The following is a 27,620-nucleotide window of genomic DNA, read 5'->3' as shown; positions in this document are numbered from 1 at the left end:
CAATTCATACCCCTCAAAAGCCTATATATAAGAAGGAACTCGACCTCATTTGGACATACTATCAAGCAAGTTTGATCTCCTCAAGATAGAAGTTGGGAAAAGGATGAAGAAGAAGAAGAAGAACACGATCGAAGTTTTGGGTCTCTCTGTCTCTTTTTGTTTGTTTGTTTTTTTGTTAGGGTTTCTATAGTTACTGGACAAGACGAAATTATTAAGTTGCATCGAAGCTGCAAGGTCGAAGCTGTGAAGCTGCTTCTAGGTTGAAGTTGTGAAGCTGCTTCTAGGTCGAAGCCGTGAATCTGCATCAAGGTCGAAGCTGTGAATCTACTAGGTCGAAGTTGCATAAATTGTTGCTGGGGGTCGAAGTTGCTGGAAGGTCGAAGTTTGTTGTTGGAAGCTGTGTAAATCAAGAAGGAAGGTTGACTTGGTCTTGGAGTAGTCTTGGTCAAGGGTCTAATTCTTGGAATTCGTCAATTGAAGATCTATAAGAAGAGAAGAATTCTTGTGGGTTTTCCTCTCAGTTGGAGAGTTTTGGCCTTGGTTGATTGCTGATATCTTGTGTCCTCGTCTCATTGTTCTTTGTTGTTTGGTCGCTGTTTGATGATAAGAATACTAATAATAATCAAGTGAAACAAGAAGCAAATCAAGTAAAAGTAAAAATACATCACAAGCAGTTATCAAAATAAGAGAAATCACCTAATCTAGCTGCCCTAGATTTCTCAACTGAGAGGACCTATCAATCATTTCAATATATTTGGCTATCTAACATACTGTCACATTCCAGGGGAGACATTTGAAGTTGGATTAGACAGCTGAGTGAGGTTACTTTGTTGGCTACAACAAAACCTCGAAGGCATATGTGATCTTCATCCCAGGGGCCAGGAGGATTATGGTCAGGCGGGATGTCAAGTTCATGGAGAACAAGGCATATAGGTGGTCTAGAGAGTTGCCAACAACTGAAGATCATAGTGAGCAACCACCATAAGCTCCCAAGGTTTAGCAACAAAATCAAGGGTAGCCGCAGAGCATGAGTACAATAACCAATACGAGCACAAGTTTAGGTGCTAGTGCTCCTAAGACTTCTCAGCATAAGGCAGCAGATGCAGTAGATCAGGAGGATATGGAGGTGGATATTCCTAACTCCACTATTGGCAAGAGGAACCAAGAGGTTCAATAGACACTCAAAGATGCTCAGGAGTTTGTGGGGACTCTTAGGATGGGCAAGGGAGAGCGGAGACAACGAAAAGGTACACTGGCCACATGGCATTAGTCAGTCAGTTATTAGATAGCGAGCCTTCTTGTTATGAGGAGGTTGCACAAGAGCAGGTGTGGCAAGATGCAATGTGGTAGGTCCCTATAATACTAGTGTATTCCCCTTATTGTTAATGTAGCTTTCTATTTATTATTGTTGTGCCCATGTATCTCCCATGTTGTTATTGTTGTGCCCCATAGAAGCCCACTATTCTTATTGTTGTACCTTTACATTATTATTGTTATGTAGACTCTGATTATATTGTGACCCCTTAGACTCCTATATATACCAAGGAGGTCTTATCATTTGTATCATCCAATAATTGTTCATTTATGTAATGTAAAGGAGGTTGCCTCCTTGAAGAGGCTAATTTCTAAGTCGTTGATCTATCTTTTCTTCTATTTTGTGAGTTGGTTGCATAACATTTGGTATCAGAGCTTTGGATTCTAGGGTTTCGCTTATTCAAACAGGTCATCTTGGCATTTTCGCTATAACTTTTTTTCTATGAGGCTTCAGAAGCTGAAATTGCAACCACGTGGAGCCGAAATATTAATGAACTTCGTGTACGAATTTAAGATATTGTTTCACTATATTTTTAGAGATATGATCTGAGGAAGTTAGGGTTTTTGTAGGCTTTAGAATTCCATCTCAAACAAGTGACATAGGGAAAATCGTCATAACTTTCTTTCCGAGTATCAGATTTGAATTTCATAAGCTGTGACTTAAAGTACACATACTTAAGTTTTTTGTATATCATTTTAAGGGTCGAAGGTCGAAACAATGACACATGGCGCTACGTACAAGTTCACTCTATTGAACCAGTCTATAATCAGGTTATCGTGGGAGGTTGGGCATAAGTCTTTCTTGAAGAATCCAATTTCGGGCTAACTTGTGGGGTTGGAAAGAAGACTCAAAGGACTACCACACAACGAAATTTCAGACCTTGGAGATCCGAAATTACAAAGATAAAGCAATTTCGATGTCGAGCTCACAAAAAAAAAGAAAAATGTGTGTATTTTTAAAATTTTGTATAACTTTTGTTTGAAAAATCGGTTTGAAGTGATTCAAAGGGCATAATGACGCATAAAATCATTGTTTGATTCCAGAATGCCTCGAAACAAAAAAATGGAGACACCTAGTAAGCAACTAGAGAGCACTTCTATGACGCACAAAGAAGATGAATAAATGCAACATGATATATCAAAATTACGAGATCAAGTGCAACAAATTTCACTCTCACAAAGAGTAACCAAAAATGAATTGGAAGCGATGATTAATGTTAACATGGATGATTTAGAATGAAAATTAAAAAGGGACATGGAAGGCTTAAAGTATATTTTAGAAACAAAAATGGAAGGCTTGAAGGATGGCTTAAAAACAGAAATGGAAGGTTTGAAGGAAGCTTTGACAATGTTGTTACAAGAAATGTTTCCTAATGGCGACAAGGTATTTCATGAAACTCAAGATGAGAACAAAATGAATGTTAATCATGATTTCAGAGGCTCTAACTTTGGTTTGAAGACCAACCACATTCCAAAGATTGATATGAGAAAGTTTGATGGCAAGGATCCAGTAACATGGATACTACAGATGGAGCAATATTTCAATCTACATGATGTGCAACCTTCACAAAAGGTACATATTGCATCTTTATATTTTGAACCCAATCAGTTTGTCTAGTATCAATGGCTTTGTTTTCGTAAACGACTTGTTAGTTGGTCAATTTTATGGAGGAAATGATAGCACACTACGAGGATACAAAGAGCACCACCTTCTTTAGCCAATTAATAAATCTCAAACAAAAGGGTTCAATGGAGGAGCACGTTGAGGATTTCCAAAAATTGAATATCAGGGTAACTGATATTCTAGAGGAGCATAGGATTGAGGTTCTCCTTTGGGAACCTAATTCATTAGAGAAGGCTTTTAGGGTGGCGAGAAAATTTGAAAGCAAAATTATGGCAACAAGGAAGTCTACCACTCAACTATGAAGATGGAAGTGTTGCTGCTCCTAGCCTTCCACAACTTACAAGTTTGACGCCACAACAATTGGAGGAAAAAAGAGCAAAAGGGATTTATTACAATTGTGATAGCAAATACACTAAAGGTCATAAGTGTGTTGAGAAGAAATTATTCTACATAGATTGTGAAGAGGAGGAAGAAAACGAACAAGAAACATCAAAAGAGGAGGATATACACCAGGAAGCAACGCCAGAGAAAGAAGAAATGAATCCAACCATATCTTGTAATGCATTGGTTGGAACTACCACTCCAACTCTCAAGATAGAAGGATATATCAAGAAGAAAAAGGTAATAGTGTTAATTGATTCAGGTAGTACCCATAATTTTATTCATTGTAAGATATATAAGGAATTGAATTGCTTCCTATATCTAGCACCAGAGTGTCAAGTGATGGTTGCAAATGGAGGAGCTATAAATTGCTTTGGAAAGTGCCATAATATCAAACTAACCATGGGGGAATATGTATTGAATAGTCCAATGCTTTCCAGACCAATGAGTGGTGCTGATGTTGTACTAGGAGTCCAATGGTTACAATCTTTAGGGACGATAACTTTTAATTTTCAAGAACTTTTCTTGAAATTTAGTTTGGAAGGAAAGGAAGTTGAATTAAGGGGTATCACAAGGAAACCAGGAAAAATAATCAACTCTAATGGCATGACAAAGCTTTTGAAGAAAGAAAAACAAGGTGTAATTGCATAATTATGCTCACTAGAGGTTTAAACATCGAAATCATTTTTTCTCCATATCTCCAATATGTCTTGGACAATCATTCCAAGGTATTTGAGACTCCCAAAGGCCTCTCACCTATTCGTGATCATGAACATGCTATTCATTTGATTCCATGGATTGTTCCTAACCTTACAGATATCCCTATGCCCAAAAGAGTGAAATTGAACGTATGGTTACAGAAATGCTAGAGGCTGGTATAATTCAACCTAGTCAAAGTTCTCTCTGCTCCAGTAGTATTGGTGCACAAGAAAGATAGATCATGGCGTATGTCTCCGGATTATAGGGAGCTCATCAAGCTCACTATTAAAGTTAATTTCCCATTCCTGTCATTGATGAATTGTTGGATGAATTACATGGAACAATTTACTTCACCAAGATGGATCTTCGTTCAAGATATCATCAAATTAGAATGAAGACTGAAGACATTCCGAAAACAACATTCAGAACTCATGAGGGTCATTATGAATTTTTGGTCATGCCTTTTGGCCTTACTAATGCACCTTCCACATTTCAAGGTTTGATGAATTCAATTTTCAAACCCTTCTTTAGAAAAAATGTGTTAGTATTTTTTGATGTTATACTAATTTACAACAAGTCTTGGAAGGATCATGTTCAACATGTTGACAGGGTGCTCAAACTATTGGAGGAGAAACAATTATATGCAAAAACCTCCAAATGTTTCTTTGGAGTACAAGAGGTGGAATATTTGGGTCATATTGTATCTCATGAGGGTGTTAAGGTAGACCTTAACAAAATTAAAGCCATTAAGGAATGGAAAATCTCCACAACCATAAAGCATCTTCGGGCATTTCTCGGGTTGAAAGGGTATTATCCACATTTCAAGGTTTGATGAATTCCATTTTCAGACCCTTCTTTAGAAAAAATGTGTTAGTATTTTTTGATGATATACTAATTTACACCAAGTCTTGGAAGGATCATGTTCAACATGTTGACAGGGTGCTCAAACTATTGGAGGAGAAACAATTATATGCAAAAACCTCCAAATGTTTCTTTGGAGTACATGAGGTGGAATATTTGGGTCATATTGTATCTCATGAGGGTGTTAAGGTAGACCCTAACAAAATTAAAGCCATTAAGGAATGGAAAATCCCCACAACCATAAAGCATCTTCGGGCATTTCTCGGGTTGAAAGGGTACTCAAACTATTGGAGGAGAAACAATTATATGCAAAAATCTCCAAATGTTTCTTTGGAGTACATGAGGTGGAATATTTAGGTCATATTGTATCTCATGAGGGTGTTAAGGTAGACCCTAACAAAATTAATGCCATTAAGGAATGGAAAATCTCCACAACCATAAAGCATCTTCAAGGATTTCTCGGGTTGAAAGGGTATTATCGCAAGTTTGTTAAGAATTATGGGAGAATAGCAGCACCTCTAACAACATTACTGAAGAAAGATGCATTTTCTTGGACTCCAGAAGCAACTAAGGCCTTTGAACATCTTAAAGAGGCTGTTCCAAGCACCAGTCTTAGCTATATGTTAGACTTCACAAAAACCTTTATTGTGGAATGTGATGCCTCAAGAAATGGAATTGGTGTTGTTTTAATGCAAGAAGGAAGAGCCATTGCTTTTGAAAGTCGTCCAATCAAAAGAAAGTATTTACACAAACCTATTTATGAAAAGAAAATGTTGGCAATACTACTTTTATTAAAGCAATGGAGACCTTACCTAAGGGGAAGACACTTCAAGGTAAAAGCATATCATGATAGTCTTAAATACTTATTGGAACAAAGATTATCTTCAGAAGAGCAACAAAAATGGGTCACAAAGATGTTGGGTTATGACTTTGAAATCATCTACAAAAAAAGGAAGCAGAATGTTGTTGTAGATGCACTCTCAAGAAAGGACGAGGATGTGGAAGCATTGCTTTTTTCCATTTCTATTATCCAATCTGATTGGATAATCGAAGCAAGGGATGAATGGAAGAATGACGAAGAGGTGTGGACACTTATTCAAAAGTTGCAGCAAGATCCTAGTACATCTGATACATTTAGCTGGAAAAATGATTCATTATGGTACAAAGATCGCTTATATCTTTGTAAGAATTCCCAACTCAAGAAAAAAGATTATTTTGGAATTGTACACCTCCCCCTTAGGAGGGTACTCTAGAATTTTAAAAACTAATGACAGGGTCAAGAAGGAATTTTTTTGGGATGACCTTAATCTGATATTCAAAAGTTTGTGGCAAAATGTTCTGTTTGCCGACAAAATAAATTTGAGACAATTAAGATCCCGAGTCTGTTACAACCTTTAGCAATTCCAAGTCAGCATTGGGAGGAGATCTCAATGGATTTTCTCACATGTTTACCCAAGTCTGAAGGAAAGAGTGTCATCATGGTGGTAGTTGATAGACTTACCAAGTATGCACACTTTTATGCATTACCTCATCCTTTTAAAGCCATTACAGTTGCTACTGCATTTATGGAAACAATTCAAAAGCTACATGGAAACCCAAAGAATATTGGAAGTGGCAGAGATCCCATTTTCACTGGAAATTTTTGGATGGAATTATTTTCTTGTCTTTGTATTCAGTTATCTCATAGCTCATCTTATCATCCTCAATCTGACAGACAAACTAAGATAGTGGACAAATGTTTGGAAGGATATCTTTGTTTCTTTGTATCTAACAAACAAACACAATTGGTCAAGTGGTTACCTCTAGCTGAATGGTGGTATAACACTTCCTTCCATACTGCAACTAAAATGATCCCATTTATGGCACTTTATGGATATCATCCACCATCCATGACATCATCTTTAAGAGAAAATTCCAAGGTTCAAGCAGTGGAAGATCACATTGAGCATCAACAACAAGTTCTCCAACTCTTAAAGGATAAGCTCACTTTGGGACAAAATCGAATGAAATAACAAGCATGTTAGCATCACAATGAAAGAAATTTTAATGTAGGTGATTGGGTGTTTTTACGGCTACAACCATACAAACAAATGTCCCTCAAGCAAGCTAAGAAGGATAATAAACTATCACGCAAGTATTATGGTCCTTACAAGGTGTTGCAAAAGATTTGTACTATGGCATACAAATTGGACCTACTTGCATCTTCCCGAGTACACCTAGTTTTCCTTGTTTCATGCTTAAAGAAGGTTATCGGTGACAAGCTCCCAGTTCATACAGTGTTGCTAGAACTTGACGAAGAAATAAAAATCGTATTTGAGCCTGAAACAGTCACGGAAACAAGAACTCGACAACTATAGAATCAATTAATTTCAAAACATCTCATTAAGTGGAAGAGCTCGCTGAAGATTCCACATGGGAGGATGAGAATTTTATACAAAAGCATCCAGAACTACTCAAGCGTTGAATACAACACTTTTTTGAAGGAGAAGGGCATGTTAGGTCCCTATAATACTAGTGTATGCCCTAATTGTTATTGTTAGTGTAGACCCCTATTGTTATTGTTGTGACCATGTATCCCCCATGTTGTTATTATTGTGCCCCATAGAAGCCCACTATTGTTATTGTTATAACCTTACATTATTATTGGTATGTAGGCTCTGATTATATTGTGACCTCTTAGACTCCTATATATACCAAAGAGGTCTTATCATTTGTATCATCCAAGGATTGTTCATTTATGTAACGTAAATGAGGTTGCCCCCTCGAAGAGGCTAATTCTAAGTCGTTGATCTATCTTTTCTTCTATTTGTGAGCTGGTTGCATAACACAATGTTTGAGGGGTATTCCTCAGTCATGCAAAATGATGTATGGGTGGTTGTATTGAGACCGACAAATACAGCGATGGTTGGATCATACTAGATTTATAAGATCAAGCATGGTGTAGATGGAAACAACAATAAAAACAAAGCTAGGTTTGTGGCCAAGGGGTTCTCTCAGAAGGAGGGAATTGACTATGAGGGGACCTTTGCTCCTGTGGCCAGGTACAATTCTATACGAGCTGTGATCTCATTAGCAACATTGATGGGATGGCAGATACATCAGATGAATGTCAAGATGACATTCTCGAATGTTGAATTGGAGGAGGAGGTGTACATAGAACAATCAAAGGGCTTTGTGGCACACAACAAGAGACCCATGTGTGCAGGTTGAAGAGAGTGTTGTACGAGCTCAAGTAGGCTCCTAGGGCATGGTATGAGTACATCGACAGATACTTGCAGGGCATGGGCTTTGTGAAAAGTGAGGCAGATTCAAACCTCTACTACTTGGTGGTTGGGGGAGATGTTCTCATTTTCTTCCTATATGTGGACAACTTGTTCTTGACAAGTTCATTGAGGCTCATCGAGGAGTGCAAGAGGGATCTTGCAGCTGAGTTCGAGATGAAGGATTTGGGGCACATGCACTATTTTCTAGGCATGTTAGTATGGCAAACAAATGGCGAGATTTTCCTTGGTCAAGGGAAATACTGAATCGAGATCCTAAGGAGATTCGCGATGGAGGATTGCAGAGGCATGTCTACTCCCAGATCACTAATTGGAGGAAAATAGATACATCTAGGGAGAAGGATGTGGACCCCACTTTGTACAGGCAATTGATAAGCTCTCTCATGTATATGGTCAACACCAGGCCAAACATATCCTATGCAAGAAACTCTCTCGGTCAATTCATGGTGGAGCCAAAGAGAGTGCGTTGGCCGACTGCAAAACATGTGCTGAGGTATATGTGTGGCACAGTCGAGTATGGGGTCATATATGCTTGAGGTGATGGTGTAAGGTTGGTGGGCTATACAGATGCAAACTAGGCAGGGAACACAATGGATCAAAATATCACTTTAGGGTGCTACTTCAACATTGGATAAGGAGTTTTTTCTTGGTATAGTAGGAATCAAGAGTTCGTGGCATTGAGTTCAACAGAGGTAGAGTACATAGCAGCGAGCATGGCTACATGCGAGGCTATATGGCTTTGGACGCTGCTAGTAGGCTTGTTTGGTCAGAGGATAAAGACAACGGTGATACACTGCGACAATCAGAGTTGCATCAGGTTGTCAGAGAAATTGGTGTTTTACAACAGGTCCAAGCATATAGACATCAGGTAACATTTCATCAGGGATTGTGTGCAACACAAGATTGTCAAATTACGACATATACCTACAAATGAGCAGGTAGCAGATATTTTGATGAAGGCTTTAGGGAAGGCGAGGTTCATTTTTTTAGAGACAAGTGGGGTGTTATGCAAAACAACGTCCTCACTAAGAGGGAGTGTTAGTTTGTGTAGCTTGGACATGGGTTCCAATCTCAGATTGCATCTATACAACTAGGGAACACATTTTCTCCAATACCCAAAAAAGCTTTCGTGAGAAAAGGCCTTCATTAGATTTAATTAAGCGGTAGTTAATTTTCCTAGGTCTAACTTAGGGAAATAACTTAATTAACCATTAATTGAGGTAAATCAATTTTCCTTTAGAGGCTTTCGGAAAAGTCACTTGATGGGGTCAAGATGATCTTAGCCATGGATTGTGTTTAGATCATGGCCATTTATTCGCCAACGAGAGATTTTAAGAGGGAATCAATGGGCATTTGGAGAACACATCTAGACACATAGTTGCAGTGATAGCAAGGGTGAAGGGGCAATGTAGGGACACCAACAACAACGATTTCAACAGAGATTAACAGAGAGATTCTTCATAGTGATTTCTAAGAAGAGGTGGAGATCGATTTCTCTGTAGAGAGAGGCCGATTCTCGAGTGGTGTGAATTTCTCTAGCAGGGGGTGTAAATTACCCTAGCAGGCAATGTGAATTGCTGAGAGAGGATGGAATTCCATAGAAAGGAAAATTTGCAGGAGAGATCGGTTTGCATAGGAGGATTGATTTGCTAGTAGAAGTCGAAATTTTCCAGTGGAGGTTGAGTTGATTTTCCCAGCCAGTGCGAGTTGCCAGGAGGGCTGACTTTATTTGCCAGGTCGCACGTGTGAGCTAGAACAAGCTTCAGAGGGAGGTCGAATTTGTTTTGGTGGGACGAATTGCTTCCAGGAGGTCAGGGAGACTTGCAAAAGTGATTCAAATAATTTTCCATAGGTTTGCCATTTTATGACTAGTTGGAACGTTTTTGCTGAAGAATTTAATAATGAAAACCCTCATTTGCATAAATGGTTTTCCCTTCGGGGGTTTTCCAGTGACATTTGTTTGAGAATACTAGTGTTCATTATTTGTGTGTGTGCGCACAATTTTCTCAGTTTTTGTGGTTAATTATTTTTCTGTGAAGTTGCAATAGTGTTTTATTCAGTATTTGCCACAAGTATTTTGTTGAAGACAAAAAATCTAAATAGATAGGAGAATAATAACCAATAACTACAACAAAATTAAAATTTCAGAAGTTTCCCTTATGATGCTACTAGGATGGATTTCCAGAGTTGGTGATAGCTTGGTCATGGGAGCAAGATTTCATTATTAGTGGGTCTGGAGGGTTTTGGAGGACTTCTATGGGGTTTGACGGGGATCACTCCTAACATCTCATAGTCACAACCAATTCCGCTCAATTTATTCTTGGTTCCGTTGCATTTCGACAATTCCCGTAAAATGGGGTTATTATTGAGCATATCTTAATTAAATATGCTTAAGGTGTCATTTTTGGAAGAATATTTGATGAAACACCTTAGTGTAATAGCTCATTGGAACCAAAACGAAGAGATATATAGAATGGGATGGTGAAAAGTGACTTTCAGTGGCTTGAGGGATCATAGAGGCAAATTTTCCATTTTCCCATATTAAAAGTGACTTTAATTAGTCTCTTAATTAAATAAAAAGGTGAAATGCTTAATTGAGGAAGATACCAAGTGACTAAAAAAAGATAAAAATAAAAGTCACCTAGGATAAGAGTAAGAGGAGAAGCTTCTTGGGTGGGAAATAAAATAATAAAATAAAGTGCTTTTAGAAGGTTGGGAGGGATCCATCAGATCTATAAAAGGAGGGGAAGAAAATCATTTGGGACATCCTGGATTTGTGTATTTGTCTTCGGTGAGGTTTGGAGAACCTAGTTCTCAGCTTCCATGGCCCCAGGATGGAAACCCTTGGGTGATTTGGTGAGAATGGACGAAAACTCATGCCATCCCTTGGTGAATTCATTCAGAATTCAGAGGAGCGCTTATTGCTTACAGTTCCATTTTGGGATGCTAGATCCAATGTTGTAGCAAATATATTTTGAGGCTAGATCTAGTTTGTAGTAGTTGTTCAAGACTCTTGTAATCTCATCTATTTCTAGCTATTTTGTATTGCCATGCACTTTTATTTATGGCTAATATAATAAAACCGAGGTTAGCTGCATTTTCCTCGTGTTTTATTTTCTTGTAACATTTCCAGTTATTTATCGTGTTACAATATTTTCATGAATTTGTCGTAGTGTTAGTATTGTGTATTTTCTGGGCTATATCGCAAATCTAAAATATTGTTGGCAAAAATTGTCATAAATTTAAGGCATTTTCTGCATGTATTTCTAGGATAATTTTGCCGAAATAAAATCATTGTTATTTTAGCCAAATATTCTGAAAGGGATATTACATGATATGTTTAGTCAACTCCAAAAGTGCAAGGTGTTGCCTAATAAGCTCGGTCAAACCCCCTAAATCATGGTGAAATTGGGGATGTCCAACACCCTTGAGGAACAAGAAGTTATGAGCCATGTGTTTTATTCCTCCCACTGAGTAGATAACTTTGGACACAATGCATGTCCAAAACACTGCAATACTCCACCTGATTTTCCCTTGGAAAGTTGCACATCCCTGTTGACTGGCTTTGACCAACCATATCTTGAGAATGCCTCATCCAAATGGAGAAATTCAATGTGGCATGTCATCCTCTCATTGAGCTTTGCAATATGACACCTTGTTGTTTTTTGTCTTATGGGACCACTTTGCATTGGGAGATGTGAACTGCGTTGGGAAGGGCGAAAATATCAATAACTGTGATGCTGCCATGTCTAAGAAATATTTGAAGGATATGACACCAAAGCCAAGGCGACATAGAAACTATATAGTCATAACCATGTGGAAAGCCATATGGGCACTCGACAGGGGCTAGATAGACCCTTACACTAGTGATCATGCCTATATAACCAAGGTTCCCATAAAACCATGAGTCCTTATATAAGCCCATTGAAGACCCTTTAATCCTATTTAGGACGAATGAAACTTGAGATGAAGTCAAAGGGACTGACCATGGTCCAACCAAAAACAAGTTGAATCAACATGAGCCAATGACAAATTTGTAGCCCCAAGGATTAGAGTTGAGAAAACGATGTTCAAAATTGTGGAATGGACCATGAACATAAACCAATGTGAATCTGATAAAGGGACATTTGGTTGTAAACTGCAAATTTTTTGAAGCAGAAGTCACATAGGTGAGAATAGTTGCAGAAGATAAGCAAAGGACTAGGTCATTAGCATGATATGCAATGGCAGAGTTGGTCAAATTCAGGGAAGAATGGGGATGACGTTCTTGGAACAAGGAGGGACATGTTACAGGAAAATCGTTGATTTAAGGTTTAATAAAATGTTGAAAGAGCATGTAACCAATTTTTATAACATCGTCGACAATGGTATCTTAGGGTAGAGCATTTGGAGCACAAAGTATGTCAAGAACTAGCGTTGTGTGATATCCCTTTTTCTACTTTCAGCAAAATTACCAGGAATTTTATGTTGCCAAATTTATTTTATGAATTCCATCTAGAGCTCCATACAAATTTGCAGAATTAAACATGATAATTGTTGCCCCAATTAGATCAATAAACCCCGAAACAAATGAAAGTGCTGCAACTCAATAACATGAAGAATGGAAATACACTCAACTTTATTATATTAACTGTAATAAGGTTTTGCATGCCAATACAAACTGGAAAATAGCTGAGACATAACAAATGCAACCTCCAGAAATATCTGTTGCATCCTTCAATCTGGCCTCCAAAACTGCAACTGAAAATGACGCTCAATTTAGAGATCTGTGTGATCCCCACTCCAATCTGCTGACAACACTGAACCTCTATGAGACTTCTGGATGAAGTCTCCTCAAGGAGTGCTGGGGTTTTGTCCAACACACATAATGGAACCCCAAGGGTTTTCGTCCCGGGGCTTGTTGAAGCTGGGAACTCTGTTCTCCAAACCTCTATAACAAATAAGCAACCAAACTAGGATGTCCCAAATGATCTCTTGTTGCTCCTTTTAAAGGTCAGATAGATAGATCTCCAATCTTCTAGAAGTGTTTTATTTTATTATTTTATTATTATTCTATAAGCTCCTCCTTGACTTCATTTTAAGTGACTTTTAATTTATTTTTATTTTACTTGAGTCACTTTTGGCCTTTTCCCCTTAATTATTTTTTCCCCTTTTCTTTTATTAATTAAGTGACTAATTAAAGTCACTTTTAATATGGGAAAATGGTAAATCGCCCACCATACTTTCTCTGGCCACTGGAAGTCAATTCTCAACATCCCATCCTTAGATCTTCTCGTTCCGGTTCCAACAAGCTAATATACCAAGGTGTTCCATCAAATATTCCTCTTGAATAATAACCCCATTTTACGGGAATTATCATAATGCAACGAAACCAAAAACAAGTTGTGTGGAATTGATCCTGATGATGGAATAGATCAAGCGAACATCCTTAGACCCCATAAAAGTCTTCAAAACTCCTTTGGGACCCCTGATGATATAACCTTGCTCCGTGACTTGGCCGTTGGGTCCCCTGGAAATCCATCCTGGCTGTACTATAGAGGAAACTAAAAATGGGGACATTACACGTTGGAATTGGCAATTGCTCAAGAAGCAAGGGTGAAAATTGTTATGTTTATGGGGATATCTAAGTCATGTATAGATAGATGCATGTATCAATTGGGTGGAAACCAATAAAGTAGTGAGGTAAAGCATTGTTTAAGTCGTGGGAAGCAAAAATTTCCTACTTCAATGCCATGAAGAGTGGAAAGTGGGATGCCAGTTGAACAAGTTTAGACCAAGAGATTGAGTGGATAGGATGAGTTGACATCCAAAGCCAAGACAAGCGACAGATAAATGATACTAATAAAGACATGCAGGGAAGATGAGTCTAGAAGGACGGTGTAATACAAGAAGGAATAAAGACCCAAGGAGCCATAGGAGGTTAAAATTTGAAAAGAAGAAAGACACAAAAAAGATAAAGAATATAGAGCATCTTGAGGAAAGATAAGAATCAAACAGGGAGAAGATTATAAAACATTTTGAGGGAAGGGAAGGCTTACACAAACTATATGAAATAGGGAGAGAAGACCCGAAGAAGGGAGCAACTTTGCTACATAGGACCTTGAGAGGGAAAACAATGAGAAAAGAAATGACAAGATAGGTAAGTGCATGAGAAAAACCCAAAAGACAAAGATGTAGAGGAAAATGAAGCAAAGGACAACCAGTGGAATGAAAATGCAAGAAGAGAAGGAAGTGGAGGAAATTGAAGTGCACTCAAGGACTGATTGGACAAGAGAGATGGGAGAAATGAGTTTTGAGCATGCATAGTTGCAAGTGGCGATGAAGAAATGAAAGCAAAGGAAAAGATAGATAGAATAGAGCAGGAGGTAAGAACAAGACAAAACATGCAATTTTGTGCAGAAATATGAAAAAACTTTTGTAGGTACAATGTTGTCAAAGGGGCATTTCAGTTGGTACAGTGGTGCAGGGACAAATAATAGAACTGAGCTTATTGCACTTTGGGGGCCTCTTCTATGTGCAAATTTGCTAGCAATTGAGGATTTAGCAGTGTTCAGTGACTCTAAGGTGATCCTGGACTGGGTACACCTGAGGTCAAAATTTGGGCCGCCATCCCTCACATTTTGTATGTAACGAATTAGAACTTTGATGAGGACTTTCCAGAGGTTGACTTTAATCACGTCTATAGAGAGCAGAACCATGTGGTAGATCTCCTATCAAAGAAGGGATGTAGTAGCTTGCCAGGAAAGATCTACTACACAGCTTTTGACAGTGGATTCCTCTTCAGTTAAGGGAGTATAGATATATAATGGACTCTCTGACGGTTTCTATAGAATCTGACAAGTTTTTGTTTGTTTGAATCAGTTTTGTTATATCTTTCATCATGAAGATCTTTAAGATCACCCACAGTTTAATTGTTGTGAAGAGAATGTTATAGCAGACAGTTCACTGTTAGATGACACATAATTTCTGAATAGTTTGTATAATTATAGACTTAGATGTCAATTTTTTTTTTTTTTTTTTTTTTTGAGAAACAATTTGTGTGGTTCATAGATGCAAGGGCATGAAAAATTAAACATTAGAAAATGTATCTATTTTTTTTATTAATGAAAGTATGATGGTTTTTTCTTATTGAAAAAAATGGTATAATGTTATCAAAGAAATAAAGTCAAAAGCTTTCGTTTGAAGCTAGAAAATAACAACGTAGCCATCAATCTACCCGGGATTCATTTTGCTTACCAATAAGAAAAATGTTTCACTTGTTTGAAGTTTATTGTTTCAAAGTTTCGATCTTTCACCATTAATCAATTCAATTGTTTTAATGGGTGTTGCAAGGAAATTAATTATTTATAGTTCACTGTATGGATGTATATTTCATGATGTATGCATGTTTTATTGGGTATCTTGTCATCAAATTTGGGCAGGTCTCTGTATGTCCTCAAAACTGATCCCCCTTTTCCAGTCTGTTCCTCAAACCTTGGTGAACATAGTTTCATACCTGTACTGGTTGTGGCCTTTTCTTAAAACTTTTAAAATCTCACCAACTTAGTCTCTCCTGAATGTGACTTCCACAGTCAACTCTAGCTGTATTGTACAACAAGCAAGAACTCGGCCAGACTGGTACCTAATCGAACTATTAATATCTAGCAAGATAATAACTACAAGGCCTGGAAAATCTTGTTACCAGTGAGCTCTAACTCTCCTTCAAGCCACCACTGATCTAGCTCCTGTAAATAATACAAATTACAGATTGTACTTTAAGGTACATATTTTATGTGTTAACAAAAGTGTGTACATGTTTATGAAAATGCTGGCAGGTTTTCAAAAAGGGAAGTTTCCAACCTGAGAGGCAAAAGGGTGCTTCATTTAGTGAAAAATGGAGAACTTTTAACACAGGCAAGTTGTCTATAGTCAAATTTTTTATTTTACTAATTTCTTTTTGGAAGTCATCAAAATGGAAATCCAGTATTTGAAGAGGCATACATGCTATAGGCTTCTAATAGTTGTTTATCTTTTCCATTGCAGAGATGTTCATGGAGGATGGAACAGTAGGAGTATCAAACGATAGATCTCCATCCAAGAACAACTTTGTGAACCCAAAAACCAAAACGACAATAAATCATATGCATAACAGTTTAAGTGATAGAAATCCAACCAATGATCAGAATTCTGCTTTTCGTAAATCTCACTCTGTTTCCATTAATAAAGATTGGGAAGGGGCGAATGTGTCTCAACAGAGAGATGACTTAGAACCAGCATTGACACGCAGAAACTTTATTTCTGGTAGAATTAGCCCAGAGAAGATTGAGGCACATGATACACATAGCAGATTCCTTGATAAGAATGCAATTAATAGTCACAGAAATGGATTTCATCAACCATTTTCTGACCCCATTAATAAAAACTCGGAGGGGACAAAAGCTACTCAACTGGGGGATGACTCAGAAGTAAATTGCAAACAAAATATTTCAAGTAGAATTCCTCTTAACAACAGTATCTTGGGATCAGCAAGTAGGGAGCAAGGTCTGAAAGGAGGAACATCTTTTGCATCGCAGAATGCTGAGGTTTACTGTAACAAGAAGGCATCTTTATCTGTAACAATAGACTGGGATGATGAAGTTGAAATGCTAATGGCTGACCAGCTTGATTTATTTGGCTAGAATTTTGACTGGAAATTATATGAAAGTATTATCCTGTCTACGGTATCCTTCAAGATAGTTATTTGGCAAGGATTTTACTTAGATGCCACCTCTCTATATGTGGTATCTAATATAATTTTCACAGTTACATGATCATATTGTTTGGTTCTTAAGGAAATATAAAGGGGGAGATCACTATATGTCCTCCTAACTTTGCCGTTTCTAACTAAACAACTGGCTTTTACTGATTATTAATAGTAGCATTGTCCTTTAATCACCTGAATAGAAGTTTACGGAGGGCACAGATGGAGATGAACTAATTCCAGGCTAAAAAGTAATTTCAGAAAGGTTATTTTTGAACTGAGTTGTAATTAACAACTTATTACAAGTGTTTTGTATTTCATTGGCTGTTTATGCACCCGTCAGGTAATTTGTAAACTGGGTAAGAAAAATCCAGACTTCTCAGAAAATATTACAACTATGAAGCATGCTTTTTTGATATAAAATATTATCTATATGGCATTTAGAAAAACCAGATCCATTTCTTGTTGGATTGCAATTTAGCACAACAGAATTTAACATTTATTCAACTGTGTAAAAGTCTCCTTAACCTTTGAATACATTAAAACAACAACAATACTTAACAGTTCTGTTGACTGTTTGGGACTGTTACTGCAAAATCTAGCACCCTTGCTTCACTAAGCAACCTAGATTAAGTGCAACAATGGGAGAGTTACCACTGTCACCTCATGAAGTACTCCCCTCGTTTTTGTAGTTGGATACAATCCCTGTTGGAATCATGATTGCTGTTAGACCAAAATCTGCAGGTGTTAGTCTCCACTACAATCGCCAGAGTTAGGATCCATGAGAGGTGGTTAGTCCATGCCGCCAAAGACACGGGGAGCACTGAACCCAATGTCCAACAATCTCCCCCCTAGTGCCAGCCGGGTGAGTTTTGAACTCGAGACCTATTGCTCTGATACCACTTGTTGGAATCACGATTGCCGTTAGACCAAAACCCATAGGTGTTAGTTTTCACTACAGTTGTCAGAGTTAGGATCCACGTGAGGCAGGTAGTCCATGTCGCAAAACACACGGGGAGCGTTGAGCCCAATGTCCAACAATCCCCACAAGGGAGACTCTCCCATTAGATCTTGGGGATCAAGTAACCCAAATAGACTTAGTATAAATGACCCAAAAGGTACAACAAGACTCACCCAAGGATAAATATGGAATGATTAGGGTTTTGGGTGATTTAATGTATAATTTCAAGAGAGTGAGTTCTAAGGTCCTTATGGCTAAATCTAGAGAGTTCTTCAGTTTGACCGATAGAAGCTCAAATAGGTTTCCAAGCACACACTGTCAAGAAATTACACTTTGCTGTTATGAACTAGGGTTCAATCAACAATTTATATCATGCAAATATTTTACAAGAAGAAGAAAATATCCCAAAATCTATGATAAACAAGTGAAAAATTTGAGCTAATAAATGAGTAAACAAGGGAAAAATTTACAACACTTTTCCTTGGTGGACAACACTTATAACAACAAGAAAACCCTAGACGTCAGCCCTAATTTATGGCTGAAAATTGTATGTAAAATGATATTTTTATTTTTCGAAATAAGTGCATACAAGTTCTAACTCTTCGACAATAATATCCGAGGCAAATGATGCTGAAAATAAATGATTTCGCTGTAACCTAACCCTAATATATCTCAGAAAAAATAATAAAAACATGAAGTGTTTTATTTATTTTAAGTGATTGGCACAAGAGATAAGACTAGTGCCTTTCTCAATCAAGGGCTAATGGAGTTTCAGAGTAGAGTTCCATGGAAGAAAAAAGATGGAAGTGGATTCGAATAGAATGGAGAAGACAAACTTTTGTTCCTCACACCTTTATCCTTGTCGTCCTTCTATCTTCTTTGGATATTCAAAAGGATAAAGTTAAAACTAGGTTTCTTAAGAGAAACATGATGAAATTTTGTATAAGGAAATTTTAGAGCAGTGAAACATCAACAAAACTTTGGTGAAAATGATAAATCATGTAATTATGCCTCAATTAATCCAAGTGTCCTCTAATGGTGACGCCTCCTCTGAAAGATGCATCTCTCCATCAAAAGTGCAATGGATTGACCCATGGGGTGCATCTCATCCCAAAGGTATATCTCTCATCAAATGCATGTCCAATCGACATACAAAGCTTCCTCACCCAAACACCATTCTCAAATGTGCCCATTGCATCAATCAAGCGTCATGAAGGGGATGTCATAGTGTTAGGGTGTGACATCATCAATGAAAACAATGTACCATCCCATCCAAAGGTTCTCATGTTCAAATATCCTAAAAAATAGGGCGATATCCATCAAGTATGTGCAATGCCAATTTGGGGGTGTCCTATCATGTCTGGGGCACATTTGCTCTCAAGGAAACATCTTAGCTTTGGAGGGTATCGTCCTAGGTCCTAGATGAAGGTGAGGGGGTCATCAATTATGCACAATCATCTCAAGGTCAACTCTCCTCAACAAGTGTATGTGAAAATTCCTAGATCTAACAATCCCAGGAATCCTACTGCAACCAACTGAATCTACTTCTCCTAGATTGTAAATTACATTACAAACTTATTTCAGATTTATTTATGAAATATTGAAGTAAATCACTGAAGCAACCTACAACAAATTAAATATGATTCTGAAAAATAGAAACTAAGCAAGGAAATACAAACACATAAGACATTGCTATTTTTGGACAAATGTTCTTGGAAAAACCCAATGCGGGAAAATCGGCGCAACAACTCTGAAGGTTTTATTATTATGCAGGAGAAAATCTGAGTACAATTCTATGATTCTCAACTAGCAATCTGATACAAAGAGAATACTGAACAAAAGATTGGTGAAATGATTTCACCCTGTAACTAGAGAATCAGTGACTGATCTTGTTGAACTGGGGGCTCTGCGTCACCCTCTATGTGGCCTCTGCGCAGAATTGCGTCACTCTCGGTTGTTTCTGCGTCACCCCTCCTGGGTATTACGATGCCCCTCTTCCGGATCCTTTGCTGGCCGATAAAATTGAACTTCTGCCTCCCGGCCTCGCACCCCGGCTTCCGACAGCTGAAACTCAACTTCCCTTAGCAGGAAACTCGACTTCCCCTCAAGGACTGCACTGCCTCTATGTCAGCACTGTGTGGGCCAATGTTAGCCTTCCTCTGGACATCTTTCTGTTCTCTCTCTGCCTTGTACTCTCTAGAAATTCCTTCTTTCGGATTCTCAATGCCCCTCTGCTGCAAGAAATCTCCTCAGTGGATTTTCCTTTTGAAAACTTCTCACTTCAAAAATTGATTTCCTTGATCTCTCAGTGTGTTTTCCAAATGACCCTCAAGCCCCTTCTTATATCTTTCTGTAGGACAACCAACGACCTATATTAACTCTTGATCAAAGGCTTAGATTGTTTTGGCTTGATCTGCATTTTTTTCTAGAAGTTTCACCTATGAATAGATTAATACCTAGTAATATTTTAATTTTCCTAAGTTTAGACTTAGGAACCCCATTAAAAATATTAATTATTTTAATAAAATCACTTATGGGTGGATTTTCCCAAAATGCTTTCTGGGTTCTTTGGAATACATGTGCCCAAGCCTCCTTGCAAAATTTGAGGCTTAGAGCACATCCGATGCTACCCCAAATCAACACTCCCTCTTAGTGAGGAATGTGTTCTAGCAACACACTGCTATTGCATATTGCTCTGACTCTGAAGCATCGTCTTCTGGGCTGTTGATGTCTGACATGCTGTCCACCAACTACTGTGCTGTTGCTGCTACTGTACTGTTGGCTTTGACACTGCCAATGCTACATATGTACTACAACTTCTCAAATGCTACATCTGCTATGCTGCTAGCACTGCCACTGCTAACACTGCATCTGTACTGCAACTTAGTTGCTAAGAGAAGCAAATGAAAACACCCAAAGCTGGACAAGTATCTAGTGGATACACCCCGGCGCTGAAATCTTGATTGTTGCTAGTCCTACGCTGTCCTCTGAAGCCACTGCGCTGCTAAAGCTCTGTGTTATGAATATAATTCATAACAAATAAATAAATAAAATACATATCAATATTAAATAATGGAATATTGATTATGTTAAATAGTTATTAAGTTAAGTGAAAAGACATGTCTAAAAGACATGCACAATCACGACAGGACCCTTGCTTAGGTATTTATAAGTGGGTCCTCATTGTAACATTGATACCACTGAAGCATAAAAACTGTTACGAGAAACATGTTATCAACTGGAGGGTCTAGGGTTTTGGAGGGTTATCGTCCTCCCTTTGACACCACAGTCGTGGCGAAATTACGTCAGAGCAGAGCTCAAGAGTTGGGGATGGGAAGCACTACAGAAGGCTCATCATTCCAGGTTACTTCAAATCCATGGGACTCATCCTGAGTTCCAGGGGGATCTTCAGGTGGTTCTTTAGCGGATGTTTTTGCCAAGCAGTGTGCAATGTCCGCATACACACCAAACCGCTACAGGCTGGCCGCTATTCCGACAACGACATCCCTGTCTCTGTCCTTCAATCCTCATTGTGTTCGTTCTCCAAAAGACCGCCCGAGTTGTCAGTTGTTCGCTGTATCTGTCACTGTCGGCACGTTGCCACTGTCTGCGTCCCTCTGTTATAACACTTCACACCATAACATGCCCTTCGTTAAACAACTTCAGTGAAGCCCGCCGTAAAACAACGTGACCCACTCAAAAAGGTGTGACATCTAACAACATATGATATAATTATATAGTAACGTATAAAATTGAATTATAAATAATTAAATATATATATATATATATATATATATTTTAGAGCTATGAAATGCTACAACTCCTTCTCAAACGCTATATATATATATATATATATTTTAGAGCTATGAAATGCTACAACTCCTTCTCAAACGCTGCATCTACTATGCTGCTAGCACTAACACTGTGTACTGCAACTTAGTTGCTAAGAGAAGCCACTGAAAACACCCAAAGCTGGACAAGTATCTAGTGGATACACCTCGATGCTGAAATCCTGATCGCTGCTAGTCCTACGCTGTCCTCTGAGGCCACTGCGCTGCTAAAACTCTGTGTTATGACTGTAATTCATAACAAGTAAATAAATAAAATACATATCAATATTAAATAATCAAATATTGATTATGTTAAATAGTCATTAAGTTAAGTGAAAAGGCATGTCTAAAAGACATGCCCAATCACGAAAGGACACCTGCTTAGGTATTTATAAGCAGGTCCTCATTGTAACATTGATACCACTGAAGCATAAAAACTGTTATGGGAAACATGCTGTCAACTGGAGGGTTTAGGGTTTTGGAGGGTTATCGTCCTCCCTTTGACACCACAACCATGGCGAAATTGCGTCAGAGCGGAGCTCAAGAGTTGGGGATGGGAAGCACTACAGAAGGCTCATCATTCCAGGTTACTTCAAATCCATGGGAAACATCTTGAGTTCCAAGAGGATCTTCAGGTGGTTCTTCGGCGGATGTTTCTGCCAAGCAATGTGTAATGTTTGCATACACACCAAACTGCTGCAGGCGGGCCGCTATTCCAACAATGACATCCCTGTCTCTGTCCTTTAATCCCCATTGTGTTCGTTCTCCAAAAGACCGCCCGAGTTGTCAGCTGTTCGCTGTATCCGTCACTGTCGGCACGTTGCCACTGTTTGCATCCCTCTGTTATAACACTTCACACCATAACATGCCCTTCGTTAAACAACTTCAGTCAAGCCCACCGTAAAACAACGTGACCCACTCAAAAATGCGTGACATCTAACAACATATGATATAATTATATAGTAACGTATAAAATTGAATTATAAATAATTAAATTAATATAATAAAAAAAGAAATATATATATATTTTAGAGCTATGAAATATATATATATATATATATATATAATATTTTTTTTTAGAGTTATTTAAAAAAAGAAAGAAAGAAAAAACGATAAACCTTGATTCAAGACATTGTGACTTACACAAACAGAGGTACCAGTGACCAATTATTAAAAATGACGTGAGCCAGATGAAGACAATTATTTGAGGTTAAGGTGAAGGAAGCTGCCAACAATACAGCTTTGAGGACAAAGCTTCTGAAGGAAGGGGCTATGTTATGCATATAATTCATAATAAGTAAATAAATAAAATAAATATCAATATTAAATAATCAAATATTGCTTATGTTAAATAGTCATTAAGTTAAGTGAAAAGACATGTCCAGTGACAAAAGGACACCTGCTTAGGTATATATAAGCAGGTCTTCATTGTAACATCCATCACTTACACATTTATATATATATATATATATAAATTATTATTTTTAAATACCTCTTGTGTATTTTTTCATTCAAGTCGTTAAGCTATCCATTTTCATGCTTCAGTAACAATTTTTATGCTTCACTCTGCACTGTGCCTCCACGCATTGCTGCCTCTCTGCTCACGTTTTGGTGCTACTAACCACTGCATCTGTCGAATCAACACTCAATGGCACCAACTGCAAACTCCATCCCGCTACTAATGATCATGGGCTCCCGCAGTAAGGTGATGATCCAAGAGGTGTGATTCTCAAGGATTCTGCCCATCTGTAGCTCTATCGAACTACAGTTCTATATCAACCCACCTCCCTCCTAGAGGTATCTTGGTGAACTCCTCCTCTTGTTCAATCTTTGCGGCTGCAACCTTAGGATCATGCTTCTCATCCTTGTTCTTTTTCTCCAATGGACATTGGGATGCATAGTGGCCCATCTCGCCACATCTGAAACATTTCACCTTGAGACATTCTTCTTTCGTCTCTGTTGCCCCTGTTATCCCTTCGATACAAGGGCTGTGTTATCCTCTTCCTCTACTTTGGGCTTCGACCCACTGTTGCTGATGCTTCCGTCAAGTTTGACCTTGATCAGGGCTCTCTTCATGTCTTCTTGTTTTATAGCTGCCCACATCTCATCCCAATTTGGAAATGCTGCTTTGCCTATGATACTTTAGACAAAGACTTGCCATTCATTCGAGACGAAATTTAGAGCTAGTCTCACTAACTCCGAATCCTGAGGTGTATGCCCTGCAGCGGAAAACTCATCACGGGTCTCCTTCAGCTTCGTGAGGAATGGATCCACACGTTCTCCCTTATGCATTTGTGCAAATCTCAACTTCTGCTCTAAATACATCTTCCACTGCTCGGAAGATCCCTAATACAATGTGGCCAAGGCATCTCACATCTCCTTAGCAGTCCGTTTGATAGCAATGTGGCACACCACGTGATCTTTGACTCCATCCAGGATCATCCTCTTGGCCTTTTCCATCTCAGTTCTGTACTTCTTCAACGGATCTGCATCTACAGGGACAACTACCACACTATCAACATATGTCTTGAGGGTGTGCTCATCTAAAATGAAGGACATTCTAGCCTTCCAGATGACGTAGTTGGAAGCCCCGTCCAACCTATCATGATCCTTCAAGCTAATGGTTGCTATATCCTCTGAAAATGTCGAACAACTCCCTCTTTCTCCCTACTATGTAACTCCTAGGCTGGCTTACGCACTCCCTGATGGAGCTAGTAAGCTGCTGCTCCTCTGCTGCTCAGTAATTGAGAAATATTCCTTGGTAGGATAACGCCACTTTGGTGTAGAATCGAATGAAACAAAAGGTATATCAACATCGCAGTGAAAAATGTTTTGATGTAGGTGATTGGGTATTTTTACGGCCACATCTAAAGCAAGCTATTTATGAGAAGGAATGTTGGCAATACTACATGCACTTAAGAAATGACGACCTTACCCAATGGGAAGACACTTCAAGGTAAAAATGAATCATGATAGTCTTAAATACTTTTTAGAACAAATTTTATTTTTAGAAGAACAGAAAAATGGGTCACAAATATGTTGGGTTATGACTTTGACATCATCTATAGAAAAGGGAAGCAAAATTTTGTTGCAGATGCACTCTCAAGAAAGGATGAGGATGTGGAAGCATTGTTTTGTGCTATTTCTATTATCCAACCAGATTGGATAAACGAAGCAAGGGATGAATGGAAGAATGACGAAGAAGTGTGGCCACTCATTCAAAAGTTGCAGAAGATCCCAATTCAAACGATATTGTGAGAACTTGAAGAGGAAGGAAAAATCATATTGGAACCTGGAGCAGTCACAAAAACAAGAACCCAACAATTACGGAATCGATCAATTTCAGAGTATCTCATCAAGTGGAAGAACTTACCTGCTGAAGATTCCACATGGGAGGACAATAATTTTATACAGAAGCATCAAGAACTACTCAAGCGTTGAGGACAACACTTTTTGAAGGAGATGGGCATGTTAGACCCCTATACTACTAGTGTAACCCTTTATTGTTATTAGTACAACCCCCTTATTATATTGTTGTACCCATGTATTCCCCATATTGTTACTATTGTACCCCATAGAACCCCACTATTGTTATGATTGTGCCCTTACATTATTATTGTTATGTCGGTTATGATTATATTATGACCCCTTAGACTCCTATATATAGAAATGAGGTCTTGTCATTTGTCTAATGTAAAAGAGGTTGCCCTCTCGAAGAGGCTGAATTCTAAGGCGTTGATCTATCTTTTCTATCTTTTTGTGAGCTGGTTTCATAACAAGTTTTACCCATGATTAGATTAATACCCATTAATATTTTAATTTTCCTAAGTTTAGACTTAGGAACTCCATTAAAAATATTAATTATTTTAATAAAATCACTTATGAGTGGAATTTCCCAGAATGCTTTCTGGGTTCTTTGGAATACATGTGCCCAAGCCTCCCTGCAAAATTTGAGGCTAAGATCACATTCGATGCTACCCCAAATCAACAGTGTACAACGTCTTTTATCAAACTACTTTGTGTAATTATCAAATGAAGTTGGACATCTTCGGTGAAGTGCCAGAGAAGCATCATATAATCCCTTGAGGGATGGAAACTGTACTTGAGATCGAAGATCTAACACATTCACAAAATCAAGTGAGATAAACATCATGGGTGCAAGAACCATAAGAGTATCATAGTGGGCCATATTCAATGTTAAAGGGCATCAAAGTACTTTACAGAAGGATTATTTTCAAATGTCTCCCTGGCTTATGATTTGTAAACAAGTTACCTTGCTTAGGTATGGGAGGGTTATCACAAGGCACTATTAGGTGCTTCCAAACTTAAGGGGAGGAATAGTTCTTAGGTTGACCCTTTGAGAAAATATGTGTGAAAGGTGTTATGATTTGGGGTTTACTTCATGAATGGAGTCATAATCTTATGCTAGCTTATATTAACCTATATGTCCATGAGCACCTTTATAGAGGGAGCACTTAACAATGCATGAGGTACTTTCCTTGCCTTTGTTTTTCCAAACCCCCATATTTGCCTTTTCCTTTCTTTAGATAGCTTGTTTAACAAGTTTCATTAATCTATCATGTAATAATGAAATAACACCTTTTTGTGATGGGTATTTTATCATTTCATTAGGGTTGGGATGTTCATAAAGAGTTCCTTTTACTTTGACATGTGTGATATGCATGGATACTCTCAGGGATGAGTGGCAATATAAGAGGGGATATAATTTAGGCTGTATTTTATTTTTTTCTTTCTTTACACCCCTTGCCATTATTTTGCATTTTAACATTTGGCTCATGCTCTTTCTTTTCTTTCAGTTTCATCAGCCTCAGGGATTTACAACCCATTCATAGGATAAGGTCAATAGTGAACTAGCATGAGCAAATAACAATAACCAATCAAAAGATAGAATAACATTCAAGGGAACAATGAAAAATGTTAAGTATGGTAATCATGGAGCACTACCATTGTTAGAGCCTCCTATTTGTGCCCCTCATTAAATTGAAAGAAGGCCTCAAGGAAGGTGAAACTGGACTAGAGGCAAGTGATAACCACCAAGGTGAAGCATGGGAACAAGTGTACGATCACACTGGATTAGGGCAAGTGATGACCACCAAGTTGAAGCATGAGAATAAGTGTACGATCTCTCATCCAATTTAACTTGTGATCCATACTAGAATGCCCTTAATTATTAAATGAAAGTACTTGGATACAAAAACGGTTAATCATAATACTCGAACCATCTTTATCAGATTAGTAGGCTAGATGAAATAAAACATTAGGTGAAGAATGGATGACATGCATTTGATGCTTGCTATCTATGGATCATGATAGGGTTGCTAGCCAGCGAATTGCATCATAGGAGGAATTTTTTTTCCGAAGGTTTCCCAGACATATGGGTTGGTAACAATTGACTCCAACTTGGGGACGTGCTCATCTTAGAGTGCATGATCCATGTGCTCGAACGAAGAGTGCATGAGAATCCAACAATCCCTGATGCTCACAAACTTGTAACCTGTATCACTCTAAAGAAACTATTGCTGATGAAAGGGGCAAGGTGCTAGTTGTCACCTTGGAATGAGGATGATCAAGATTTCAATTGAAAGTATAAAAAATGAAATGAAATGGTGACTAATTGTGCAAGAAAATTAGCATGATAGAAAACAAGGAAGGATGCAAAATCAAAATGCAAGACACTCAATCCTACTGCTACTTACTCTAACATGTTACAATCAAGGGCTAAGTATAGTCATATAACCAATGAAGCCAACATAGTATCATGTTAAATTCAAACATCCTTCACTTATGCTTGGCCATGAGATAAAACAAGGAAATGTCAAGATAAAGTGATCACAATTTGAAATCATCATCTCACAATGCTCAAGGATAGGATCAAAGCCATAAGGGTGGGTTATGGTAGGGTTAAAATAAAACAATAGTGGTTCACCCT

At 38.1% G+C, this 27,620-nt stretch overlaps 1 protein-coding gene across 1 annotated transcript in view; it reads left to right on the top strand.

The window, feature by feature from the left end:
• The window catches only part of LOC149248730 (nuclear localized protein), a 113,649-nt gene extending 96,452 nt beyond the window's left edge, over nt 1-17,197 (top strand). Inside the window, exons 6-7 of the mRNA XM_089458537.1 lie at nt 15,975-16,053; nt 16,183-17,197. Of these exons, the coding sequence (XP_089314663.1) occupies nt 15,975-16,053; nt 16,183-16,817 (714 nt within the window). The 3' untranslated portion in view covers nt 16,818-17,197. The remainder of the gene's footprint in view (nt 1-15,974; nt 16,054-16,182) is intronic.
• Nucleotides 17,198-27,620: the final 10,423 nt, after the last annotated feature.

This window comes from Pinus tabuliformis, chromosome 7 (genome assembly GCF_031772625.1).
Source record: "Pinus tabuliformis cultivar Carrire ecotype Pingquan chromosome 7, CPIR1, whole genome shotgun sequence".
Lineage (NCBI taxonomy): Eukaryota > Viridiplantae > Streptophyta > Pinopsida > Pinales > Pinaceae > Pinus > Pinus tabuliformis.
This window is presented reverse-complemented; position numbering and strand designations above follow the sequence as displayed.